General features: G+C 40.5%; 1 protein-coding gene across 6 annotated transcripts in view; it reads right to left on the reverse strand.

Moving 5' to 3' along the window:
* Positions 1 to 13756, reverse strand: part of ITGB6 (integrin subunit beta 6) — a 53485-nt gene that overhangs the window by 20408 nt on the left and 19321 nt on the right. For all 6 annotated transcript variants that reach the window (XM_077319959.1, XM_077319961.1, XM_077319960.1 and 3 more), the window contains 4 exons: positions 11142 to 11388; positions 10170 to 10335; positions 7595 to 7756; positions 5509 to 5604 (listed from right to left, as the gene is read on the reverse strand). In XM_077319959.1, the coding sequence (XP_077176074.1) occupies positions 5509 to 5604; positions 7595 to 7756; positions 10170 to 10335; positions 11142 to 11388 (671 nt within the window). The remainder of the gene's footprint in view (positions 1 to 5508; positions 5605 to 7594; positions 7757 to 10169; positions 10336 to 11141; positions 11389 to 13756) is intronic.

Here is a 13756-nt window from a genome sequence, read left to right on the forward strand (position 1 = left end):
TTAACAGTGACAATAAACAATATTTCCTAAGTTATAGCCTTTACATACTACATGAAAAACTGCTTGAAGTGAATTCCAAAACAAGTTTGTTTAAAAAAAAAATCAAACAGAACAATCCCCCTGCACATATGCAAAATTTGGGCATAAAGTACTTCTTTGAAAACTGGTCATCCTGAACTTGAAAGATAAATTCCAGGCTCCCGCAGCCTCAATGTACCCCAAGGGCATGCAGAAATGATAAAAGATTTTTAACCCTTCCATTTCCACTTGCTTTTACTATTTCAATCAAGTCTTCCTTCATTTTATTTTTTTTAATATTCTTTTATTGGTTATATTAAACAGAAAAGAGCTAGATAAAGTATAGCAAGTAAAATGAACCTCCCTTGCGGGACTTTGAAGGTTATAATTTTTCCTGTCCCACCCTCAGTTCTATTAACTACGAAAATCCAAATACTAATGCCATTGTTCCTGAAATTCTTGTGTTGGTCTCCCATTGACTTGACTAGTTAATTAGGCCATTTTTGAAAGATCCGCAAGTTCGTCCAGCCAGGCTGATATAGATCTCATGCCAGGATCATTCTGGCCATTCCTTCATTTCATTAACGTTTTAAAAGGAAGGGATGCATTTTTTCCTCCTTTAAAATGCTTTTGTCTTAAAGAGCTGGAACTTTTTACTACCCAAAGAAGTCACAGCTTACCATTTCTTTTAAAATGCTTATAAGAAAGTGGGGAGCCTCGTTTTCAAAAGTAAAAGTAAAAGTCCCTTCCCTACATAGGCCCAAAACACATGGAGACTGCATGATTATATAATTTTCATTTTATGGTCAGAACCATCACACGATTTTCATCTTCACCTTACCTGCTTGAGCTCTATTTGGCAATGCCCCACTAAATACCATCCTGCAGCCACCAGCACTGGGGCTGTGCAGCTCAGTGACAGTATATCTGCTTGGTAATGACCACTATACCCATTTAAAAGGGTCTGATAGAGACTGATGTGAAAGGCTTCCACCTGAGGCCCCAGAGTGCTATCAGAGTAGATCAGGGGTAGTCAACCTGTGGTCCTCCAGAAGTTCATGGACTACAATTCCCATGAGCCCCTGCCAGCATTTGCTGGCAGGGGCTCATGGGAATTGTAGTTCATTAAATTCTGGAGGACCACAGGTTGACTACCCCTGGAGTCGATCACCTTGACCTTGATAGACCAACTGTTTGACTACACAGAAGTCAGTTTCATATACCCGATATACTATCAATATTTTCTCCAAGATGTCATGCCTAACTACAACCAAGGGTAGGTCAGATTAAAAGTGCAGAAACAAAAGGATAGTCTAAAGCAGGCTTTCTCAACATGGGTTTTGTGAAACCCTGTGGTTTCTTGATGGCTCTGGAAGGGTTTCCCAAATGGGTGAGAATTAATACATTTTTAATATATTTTCAAAATGTGTTAAACATTTATTGGGTGATATGACTATATATGATCATGTTGACCTGCCTCCCTCTCCCAAAATGGCCAATGATGGTGCTGGAGAGGGTGGGAAGAGGAGGGGCCCTGGGTACGCTTGTCCACAGCTCTGCTTCCCAACCATATTCTGCACAATTGCACCACTTCTGGGGGGTTCTTAAAGCCTGAAGAATATTTTGGGGGGTTCTCAATGGTAAAAAAATTGTGAAAGTCTGTTCTAAAGGCTGATAAATAAAGTGTAGGAGGGTAAAATGATATAATTTTAAATATTAATCTACAGAAGGGGAAACGTATCTTAAGCCATGACACAAAAATCATTTAGCCCCGGGCAGGTCAACAATTATTCTGTGAACAAAGCACAGCAAATCAGATAGATTGTAATTAGAGCTTCGCTTGACAAGTCTCCTCCCTGAGTTCAACTGAAGACCACCGAAGGCGCATAGCTCGTCATATGAATCATTGGATTTATCGGAACAAGTCTGAAGCATGTAAGAGAGTCTGAACTACAAAGCTTTGATTATAGTGAGATACCAAAAACAATTACAAAGGGAGTTATGGTTGAATCTTACTTTAGACTTCCCAGTTTGGGGGGACAAAAATGTGTCCAAGTGCCTGCATTCGGATGTCATGATAAACTGGAGTTGGATGAAAGATTTCCAAAACCAGGAAGCCTTCAGTCATGCTCATGGCGAAGTGGTACTTGGAACAAGCCAGTCACAAGCTAGAGTTGTGTCATCTTCTATGAACAACACATTTCTGTTTGTAATATCTGAATGTACTGATTCAGCCTCCGCTTTTCAGTGAAAGGAACAGCTGTAGTGACTGCATCCAACTGTACATTTGAACTGAGTGCAGACTATTGTGAAGGATTCAGTATCACCTATACTATAACATCACTCTCTACCATTTGGTAGAAAACAAAATCCGCTCTGTTTCCAATTACAATTTCTTTAAAGCGTGTTCCGAATGGTACGTTTTCAAGCTGTTGAGATTCAAGACCCTTGGATTGCTTTGGTCTGCATTGGCTGCTGAGGAAAATGGGAAGAACCTGTGGCCCTTTATAATGATGGCCTTCTTTAAGTACAAAACTCCTGCAAAGGGACAATGTGCATTGATTGACATTAACTGGAAACTGAGCTTTCGGGGGAAAGTGTTACAATTTACATTCATACATGGTGGTCTAAATCTATTCACATAGATACGCTGAGGGCTTCCATTGTATCACTCTACATCTGGAGTGACAACTATAGTCTAATTGCATCTGCTACTGTACCTTTACTGAATAATGAGTCCTTTATTCAGCAAAGGATCTTCATGCCTGGCAGTAGAAGGGTTATAGATTTCAGTTTCTTAATATCACAGTCTGGGTCTAAATGGCCGAGTTCCCAAGGTCTCATTTTTCCATATATAGTTTTCATTAATTTGTCCCCAAATCCACCTCATAAATAATGGATAGGTTTGCTTCTGATTTTTCAGCACACCATCTGTCAAGAAGATATAATATCTCAGATGCAAAAGGGTCTTTAACGTTTGTTGCCTATGAACAGAAATAGCTCAAGAAACCCTTGCTTCTTTTGGTTTACAAAATTCGAATTCATTTCCATGACCCAGAGCACAGGGGTAACAACAACAACAACAATGCTATCTTATGTCCCCATCTGCTTCTTTATACATGAATCTATCTCTTAGTTCTCTGCTATATCTTAGTTGCCTGCTTTGTCCTGATGGAAGTACACCCAAAAAGACCAGGCAGTAAGTGACTCTGTAGAGCTAAAGCCTATGGGCAGTTACACAGTATTGACCTTGATGGAACAGTGATCTGATTCTGTACAAGGCAACTCATGTGTTTTTATTACAAAACAATTAAAGAATGATTTATTTCAATTAGCTCAATATGTTTCACATACATTATCTAAGTCATATCAAAATAAATCTGCAAAACTGGCTGGTAATATGGAGTGGAATTCAAGTTCCTGAAAAAATACTATTATTTACAGTTGCACTGTATTCTTTCCTTCATCTAGGAAAAATGCGAGAGTCACCTGAAGCAGTAAGGTAAAGGTAAAGGTATCCCCTGTGCAAGCACTGGGTCATGTCTGACCCTTGGGGTGACGCCCTCCAGCGTTTTCATGGCAGACTCAATACGGGGTGGTTTGCCAGTGCCTTCCCCAGTCATTACTGTTTTACCCCCCAGCAAGCTAGGTACTCATTTTACCAGAAGGATGGAAGGCTGAGTCAACCTTGAGCCGGCTGCTGGGATCAAACTCCCAACCTCATGGACAGACAGCTTCAGACAGCATTTCTGCTGCTTACCACTCTGCGCCACAAGAGGCTCTCCTGAAGCAGTACAGAACCACAAAAATGGTGGTGGAGGGGAAACCACCTTGATCAAATCGAGATGCATACGTAAAATTCTAAATAGTTACAGACACTATATCTCCCGAGAGACTCCTTCACGTAGTGAAAATCGGGTTATAAAAAACAGCTCTTTTTCTACTTGGAAGCTTCAGGTGGTGCAAAATACCTCAGATCAGTTGGAGGCTGGAGCCAGTGAAATATACCTATCGCACCTATTTTGTCAGTATTGCACAAGCTATTAATCTGTTTCCAAACACAATTCAAAGTGTTGGTTTTTATCTTCAAAACTAATCATAGCCTGAGGCTCCCCCGGTTAACTCCCCAGTTATGTTATGCCAATTGTTGCCTAGTATTTGTTTCCAACTTCAGGCAAGTTCCTACAAGTCTGACTACCTGGGTTAAACCTTTTCTCTGGTGGTACTGGGATGTGGCATGGCCTTCCCGACAAGGTGAGGTAGATCTCCTTTGATGGCTTTATGGTGCCACTGCAAGGTTGAGTTATTTAAACAGGCTTTTGAAATATCTGTAAAGCAAGCAATTCGGTCCTCACAATCACCTCGATTTTTACAGTTGGTTATACTTTTAGCTGTCAGTGTTTATTGTCAACATTTTGTTGTTGTTATGTGCGAAGTCGTGTCCGACCCATCGCGACCCCATGGACAATGATCCTCCAGGCCTTCCTGTCCTCTACCATTCCCCGGAGTCCATTTAAGTTTGCACCGACTGCTTCAGGGACTCCATCCAGCCACCTCATTCTCTGTCGTCCCCTTCTTCTTTTGCCCTCGTGTCAACATTTAGCTATCAATATATGTTTTTCTTTTACTCACTGGGGGACTTTGGGAGAGAGATAGGACAGAAAGATTTTACAAAAATAAATGAATGGAACAAATTATTAAAACTAAAAACAAAATCGACATAATGTCACTATCTGAATCTATTACACATCAACATATCCCTCTCATAAATCATCTGTACTAGATTTGTGACAGAAGCCCAATTTAGTTTTGTATTTCTTTTGTTCAGGTACATATTTAACATATACTGCATTCAGAACTGCAAAGAAGAATGTTGGGCTAAGAAATTCCGAGATAAGGAATAGTTTACTTCTGTTTTGTCTTTGGGTTATTTTTTTTTATCCTCAATCACTACAAAATCAAATTTTCTTTTGGAATTTGATATCTTTTGCTACCTGAGTTGTCTACCACTGTTATTATAAAAGGCTTCATATTTTAGTATTTGTGGTTCTATTTTATCCTACTATCGAAGTAGGCTTTATTTCTTAGGAACATTACAAGTTTTTATACCAAGTTCCCATTCTATTTACACATCACTGAAACCATTTCTGTTCTCTTATTAAAACTGCTGCAGCTACTTTTCGTGATTTGTAGAATATGCATCTGTTTTACTCTTAGTTGCATTTTTTTTCTGTTGAACGAGACTGTTCCTGTGTGAGCAGAATTCATCCCACTATAATGAGATTAGGATCTTTAACTGGAGGATGCTGGAACCTTTACACATTCCTTTTCCTATGTAAAGTTCATGAATTTTTTTTTTAAATAAGTATTTGAGTCAAGTTGAGACCTCCATCTTGTACTGCATTTGAATTACCAAGAACCACTCTGGAGATTTAATAAATTTCTTTATGAGATACACAGTCATTCAATAAATACATTTTATGTGCTTACCTCATATAAATGAATCTGCTTCTCTGTTACTGCAAAAATGACTAAAATGTTGTTTTGAACAATCTTATCTATTAATTGACCCACTGTTGGATATTCCTGAGGACAAATATAAAGAACAGATAATTTCTAAGAGAATGGATAAACTTTAAATATTACATATTCACTGTCAACCTCAGCATATATTCCTAGGAGTAAGCCCCACTGAATGATCTGGGGGCTGGGAAACAAACCCAGTGGGGAAAGGCTGAAGGATTTGGGAATATTCACCCTGGAGAAGAGGAAGTTGAGAGGAGACATGATTGCTCTGTTTAAGAACTAGAAAGGCTGTCACATGGAGGAGGTCAGGGGGCAGTTCCTATTAGCAGCAAAGGATAGGACCTGCAATAATAGGTTTAAATTATGTGTAGAATAGTACTGACCAGAATTCAGGGGGAAAAAATCAGTCAGAGTAGCTTGGGAGTTGAATAGGCTGCCTAAGGTGGTGAGCTCCCCCACACTGGCAGTCTTCAAGCAATAGCTGGATAGATACTTATCATGGATGCTTTAGGCTCATCCTGCACTGAGCAGGGGGTTGGACTAGATGGCCTGTACGGCCCCTTCCAATTCTGTGATTCTATGACTGGACCGAGTAGGATTCTGAGCAGACCTGCTTAGGATGGCATTACTGGAAATCAACTCAGGATCCTCCTCTGATCTGTTCAATAGGCCTTACTTCCAGAAAAGAGCTTTGAGGACTGTGCTGTAAAATCTTCTTTGTATTCACATCCTATATGATGGCAAGCTGCACCTGGGAAGATCTTCCAATGCCTTCTGTGAGAATGGTCACATTTTTTTTCATGGCCTTGCTTTCAGTCCTGGGCAATCCAGTTTGGTACTCATTAGGTGAAACTTTCCTCAGTTATCTACATGTCTAGAATTTAGTACCTATTTTGCATCTGAAACTGTTTGGAATTTTCATTTTATGCTTTGCAATTTTATGCCAATAAAGGTACTCTGAATCTGAATCTAGTACCTATTACATTTCAGGATAAAGCTACAAAATCAGGTTTGTGAAAGGGAAAAAAATTAAGAACTCTAATGATGATGGAGCAAAGTATCTGAGGTATGAGTTCACAAAGCTACTATGAGATGTCATCTTTAATACTCAGGTGCCATGTATTTAAAACAGGTGTCTTGATATAAATGTGTGAAAATAGGTATCAAATATTTCAGCTGTTATATGGGACTAGGGACAAAGCCAGTTGCATTCAAGAATACAAAAGGTGCTAGATTTTTTTGGGGGGGGGGTAGAAGAACTCTGCAGATGTCCTCTCCTTCCCCCAAGCACCTGGAAAGGCTGCAGGCTGGAGGCCTCTGGGCAGGGAACTCACCAGCAGGGGCAGTTCTCATGCAGCAGGGTTCTGCAGCCTCTGAGCCTCAGAGTGAAGTGGAAGGAGGAGGGGGTGATCAGGGGGTAGGAGATGGAAGGTGATTGGCTGGGCAATGAACAGACAGGCAAGCCAGTTGGAGGAGGAGGCAATGGCAGGACAGCCGCCCTGCATGGGTGTTAAGCATTGAGTGGCACCAGCCATGAGACTGGCTCCTCCTCCTAGGCCAGAAATATTAAGTAGAACAGACTAGGAGCCAAGCCCGTTGCATTCAGGAATACAGTGGGCACCATATTAGGGGGGTGGTATGGAAGAACTCTACAGATGGCCTCCCTCTCCCCACAGGACTTGGAAAGACTGCAAGCAGCTGTTATGGAACTCACCAGCAGGGGCAGTTCTCACACTTCAGGGATCTGCAGCCTCTGAGCCTCGGAGGGAAGTGGAAGGAGGAGGGGGTGATCAGGGGTGCGGGATGGAAGGCGATTGGCTGGCTGCTGGACAGACAGGTAAGCTGGTTGGAGGAGGAGGTAGAACTCAGGGGTGGGACAGCTGCCCTGAGTGGGTGTTAAGCGCTGAGAGAGTATTAAGCGCTGAGTGGGTGTTAAACGCTAAATGGAACTTAAGCCATGAGACTTGCTCCTCCAAGGCCTTACCAGAAATATTAAGTGGAACAGATTTCCTTAGATTTCTGTGATAAGGTGTCACCAATAATTGCATACCAAAAAGGCTGACATGGAGTATTCATTATTCTGATCCAAGTGGCACTCTCCGTCATTCGGAATAACAATCCCTGCTAGTTTACTATCCATCCCAAAATGGGAATCAGCATCAGTCACAAACACCAAGAGATGTAACGACATGTTTCTCCAACCAATTTTTTCCTGGAATAAAAATGTAAAGAGTTTGTGTTAATACTGAAATATGTGATGATTGGATATGATATAAATTAATGTGTATGGTACTTATATCAAGCAAGCTTTCAACTTTTTTACCACTGAGAAACCCCTGATGCCTTTTTCAGGCATCAAGAAACCCTAGAAGTGACTCAGGTGGAAAGCATAGCTGTGTACATGCTTACCTGGAGCCCCTCCTTTCCCCACCACCTCCATGTGCATCATTGGCCCTGGAGGGGGGCGGGCAGGTCAACATGACCATATATAGTCATAGCAGCAGATAAATGTTTAATAAATTTTTAAAATATTTAAAAGTAATTAACTCTCACCCATTCAGGAAACCCTTCCAGTGCTGTCAAGAAATCCCAGGGTTTCACGAAACCCTGAGCTAAAGAAATGTGTTTTGTTTCTATTAAGAATAATGCCACACAATTATTTGTACACTAAAGAATCACAAAACCCTAACCCAAGGAATATGAATTAACAGCAATTCCTTTGTTGGGCCTTTAATAATATTTTAAAGAATCCTTTTGCATCACTGTGTCTGTTGAACACAAAATAGAAGAGCCCATCAGCCGTGCTTTGACTTTTGACAGGCCTGTCTATTTATGCGTATTCCAAGGATGTTTTTGCTACCGCTCGCGTATCAAAATCTGTGTTGCTGTTGTTTCAACTAGGACTTCAGTACCACAAGAAACACAGATACTGTCATAGATGAAGAAGGATCCGTGATGACAGAAATGATGCCAGGAAGTTACATACAGAGATAGATTGCAGGCTGCTTTGGAGATGAGATTCAGCTTGCATATCAAGCAGTCTAAACAGATGGGTCTTACTCTGCCTGTGAGCTTTTTTTTCTGGAAGCAGAGAGAAACCAGGATTCTAACCCCAAACTGGTCTGATTATGTTGTTTGGACATATATAATTGGAAATTTAACCAGTAGCTACGCGTGCTAAGCACACTGTGTTTTGTAACAGATGTCAAAGCTTCAACCGTGTACAAAGTAACCAATAACTTCCTATTATTTCCTATGATTTTCTTTAAATGCTTCTTGATAATAGGCCCATTTCTGTTCCTGAAACCAAATAATGTCTTGGTCTTCTGAAGTACTTGCTGTAATTTTGATTCCTTTTCGTTGATGAGCTAGTGTTTTATAGGAGCTGTTTGGGAAGCAACTGCAAAGTAGAGAGTACAAATTCAGTCACTACGGCCTAGATCCTTTAATGTCTGCTAAGTACTCATACTTGATGTTTTCACAGAGTTGGGTTGCTCAGTGGTATCTAATTAACTCACTGCAGGTGTATAGACTGGTGTAAATCAAATAGAGACCCAATGGCAAAACCCAACACTGAATCTTCCATTTTATTGTACTGTTGAAGTCCCACCTGAGTTTCTGAGTAATTATGTGGTAATTACCTTACTAGAAAGTAATTCCATGACAAAGGATATGAAATAGCTTGTAAAATAATTTTTCATCAGTGAGTTTGCTGTGATTTGAGAAGTCTCCTAAACAGCATGAGAAAGAGTAAAGGGGATTTCCCTCCATTTCTTAGAGGAAAGCTATTCCCACTCATGTCTGAACTCAGGGGATTAACTATTTTCATCACCACTCGGCATTTATAAAAGCCGATCCCTCCAAATAATAAAATGTATAATGATAAAGGGCACAGTGCAAAACTGCCTATAAACAACATCTATGCTCTTAAGATATATGAGAAAATAATTATTACATATATTTAGTCATGTCATGATTCTTTGTGACTTGATTTATCACGTATGCATGTGTTGATCAATTCTCTTCAAAACTATAATCTAGTTGCTCTGAAGGAAGATGCTCAAAATCCTACTAAATGTCTGATGCCCTACTGCCTTACAGAGCTGAAAGGAAAAAGTTGGGAAAAGAAAGCTGCTCATGAAGGTGGAAGCATTTAAAACATTAATTAGGGATGGTCTGAAATGACAACTGTATGGATATGGCTTCAGAAATGTTAGATTGTTGTTCTTGCCTGTGTTGACTTGAAGAATGGAAAAAACAACATGAACCCACCATCCGAAAGTGTTCTGAACATGCACAGTATTTATACTTTCATGCTCAAAATAATCCTGGATGGTGATATTAATATTAATGTTGGAATTGTAATAGATAGTTCCATCTTGGATTCTAAGATTCCATCTTGGATTCTTGCAATCCAAAACAGAGTTACAGTCTTCTAAAGCTATGGATTTCAATCGAGTTTGAAGGATACTCTGCTCTCCTGAGGATTCTTATATCAAATAGAATCTCTTGGTCTAATTCATGGTTGGAATTTCTGGGGTAGTTCTTGACTGAGGGGAAAACATGACGTGCTCAACTATTTTTTATCAGTCTTCGATAACTATTAAATACATACATTTCCTTACCTTACAAACAGCTGCCTGCATAAGTGCATCAAAGCCTGCCTCTGGAGTGTCTATATTAGCACTAATTTTCTGCTTTTTCACCATTTCATTAAATCTTTCCGAGTCATTTGTCAATGACAGAATGTGCCTGTATCCAAAGGTGGGTACGCACTCATCTGTGAAACCTCTGTAAAACAAATGGCATGTACACCTTGAGGTAAGGCTGAAAATCACACGAAATACCTCCAGAATTAAAAATGCATCATAGGAAAGTTTGGTGGACTATAAGTGCTTAAGGAGTGACTGCATAGGTGCCTGAATAGGCCCAAGAAACACTGTAGCCTTGAGATGTTTTCTGTCAGCAACATGATTGATTGAGATCTTTAGCATTTTCATTATGGTATTCATATATTTGCTGTCTTTATATGTAGAACAGGGGTAGTCAACCTGTGGTCCTCCAGATGTTCATGGACTACAATTCCCATAGTCCATGAACATCTGGAGGACCACAGGTTGACTACCCCTGATGTAGAATACTCCTAATGTGGCCAAGGTTAATAGAGCTTTCCAAAGACTTCACTGTTACAAGCACGTTCTATGTCGACCCAATATGTTACAGGTGAATGGGGGTTTGAACCAATCACCCCCAGATACAAGACTAATGTAAATTATCCACCACCCTATAATATTTCTTCTAGCCTTGCTGTTCATCTAAGCCCTAAATTAATAACTACTTTGGATTATATTCCACTCCTTATTCAGATAAATTGTACTGCAAAAGATTTTTAAAAACAAACGCAATTCCACCAGAAAAGAAAAGTTTCTAAAGCAAGTAGAAAAGGGCAAAACCTTGTCAAAATGATTAAAGCAATGAAATCAATCAAATTATGTTGTCAGAAAAATGCACTGAAGTTCAGAGGAAATACTTGAAGATAAGACAGAAGAAAGATTATGGCCTCAGCAGTAATTGATCTGGGTGTCTGTTCTGCCAACCTGCAAGGATTCTCTATTTCATCTGGCACAGTGTTGATGAATGGCGAAACTGGTTTTTCTACAAAAGACCCAAAACCTAGCTGAAAGTTACTCGTGAGTTTAGACATTTCTTTAGAAAGCGTAGAACCTAATTCCTTTATCGTTTTCAGATCGTCAACCATGGAAGCCGAAAGATCCATGAGGTAGTAGAGGTCAACTGGATAATCTTCAGTTTGGCGAACGTTGATCTGTATTGTTTTTTCATTTCCTTGAGAAACCAACCAGAGGAGATAAAAAACAAAACAAAACAAAAAAAACACATCAACACACCTGCAGTTAGAGAGTGAAAAGAGAAATTTGGTATTGATAGAACCTGTTTATTCTTGACACAGAAATGTTTCCCCAGGTTTGTTTGGGATTTTTTGGTCACAAAGTAGACTTTGACAATTTTACTAGCCCTTTTGATACTCTTCAACCAATTATGCACAGATACGAAAGGGCGGACTGGTGCCTGCATGCCGGCAGGACTAATCCCCACTTATGCATGATGTCAGTGCTGGCCCAGCCCCCTCCTGGCCCGGGCCTGCTGATTTTTCAGCATTCCTTCTTTGGCGTGGCTACCCTCAGAGGCCAGGCTGGGCCAGGCCTGTGCACACAGCCTGCTTCATCCTGCTTCATTCCACCATCATGTGGTGGGACCCTATGCCCCCCACCCCCTGTTTCTACCACTGCTGCAAGGCATGGTCGAATCTTCCTGCCCCAGAGTTATGCATGCACATGCACAACTCCGAGGTGGACCATGCGTGCAGGAAATTTCTTCCCCCAAACATACTGGCAGTGAGTTGCAGCCACTGCGTGCATAATCGGTCTTCATGAAACTTCCTTCACACATTATGCTGGCTGTGTTGAGATTCCATGGCACTGATAAAAATGATAAAGCCACATTCTTATAAGCCTTTAACACAACAGAGATAACATAATTTGAATTCCTGAGATGGCTTCCTCGAGAGGGGACGGTATAAAAATGGAAAAATAAATAAATAAAATAAATCAAGTTTGTTGCTAAATACCTACATATATATATAGGTATCCTCAGAGTTAATAGTCATGGCAATTATATTGGAAATTGCTGGCTATATGTTACCATTCGATACAATTGTTAATATTTTGGTTTTTCTCAAAAGTGAAGTTGCATACTGACATATAGAATAAGCAAAGGGGTCAAGGCCTAAGGAAAGGGAATAAGTCAGAAAAATCATCAAGGCTTTCTCTCCCTGCTTTCTGCCACTGCCTGTTATGGGCTCCTATAATAAGGACCGCAAACCTTTCCACTTTGGAACTAAGGTTGCTAACTTCCAGGCGAGATAATACAATATACCAGGAATCACTGTGCTAGAGAGCCCTGTCTAATCAATCCATACACATTCGACAAAATGTTGTGAGGTCCTTTCTTTTGGGTACCATCCAGCCTTTGTTCCTATTGTTTTTTTTTAATCCACTAAAGAAGCAGAAGTCTGGTGAAATAAAGTGTACCGAATCTTCCTGAGGTTTACAGTGTGACATTTAAGACAAGATTCCCGTCCCCCCCCCAAAGGTTTTGAATATATTTTTGTAAAACATATTGTTGAATGTGTATGGATTGCTTATATGAGGCTCTCTACTTCAGTGATTCCTGTCTATTGGGTTATCTCCACGCACTATACAACCCCCTTGTTTTTTTGGTTTGTTTGTTTGTTTGTTTTTTGCAACCTCCAAGTGAGACCTGGAAATCTCCCAGACCATTTCCGCATGGAGGGGTAAAATGCAAGCGGCTTCCTGCTTGCAAACGTGGGATGGTAAACCTCACATTTGCAGCCCTCCTCATGAGAGGCCCCTCCTGCGTTTTCCCTCTGCACCGTCATGGCTTTTTGCCTCCTGACAAGGCTGCAAGGGAGAGCAAAATGAACGTCTCCCTCCACTCCTTGGCTTGTCAATCACAGCAAGCCACCAATCATAGCACAGCTGTTCTCTCATAGACTGAAACTTTCTCCTCCCCAGCCCTGAAATTATAATTTTTTAAAAGGTACATCTGCATTGCTGTGAGTAATGCCACAACACAAATGCATTTTAAATAAAAATCAACACTGCCGTGTTGCTATGGAGGAATGTCAGAATGATATAGCATTCCCCCCACATTTTTGGGATTCATGTTCTTTTGGACTTTATTTCTGTCTGGGTGGATCTCTGAGATGCTGAACATGGTCCCTGGATCCCAAAAAGTCATGGTTGGCTTAAAAACAAGGAGCTCAGACTACTGTATGATTAGGAGAAGAATGCCCAATCACCCACCCCCCTTCTTTCCCAGCTGATTTCCCTCATTGCAAATTAAAAATAGCCAAAAACTTGATCCAGCTCTTTGACAGCCTCAGGATGCAGGCGATGTCATGTGGAGGGGGCTCTAAAAGCCGCCAACATTCGAAGGCTGTCCAGGTGTAGATTTCTCATGCAGAAATGGTCCCAGTATTCCAAAGGATGATCGCCATCTTGTTGTGTTATTTTAAGGGGTTTTGCAGGTTTTTAATGTGTTTTGCTGATTGTAAACCACCACGAGACATTGAGAGTGGCGGTATATATAAATATAATTATAAATGAATAAA

This window comes from Paroedura picta, chromosome 2, assembly GCF_049243985.1.
Source record: "Paroedura picta isolate Pp20150507F chromosome 2, Ppicta_v3.0, whole genome shotgun sequence".
Classification (NCBI taxonomy): domain Eukaryota; kingdom Metazoa; phylum Chordata; class Lepidosauria; order Squamata; family Gekkonidae; genus Paroedura; species Paroedura picta.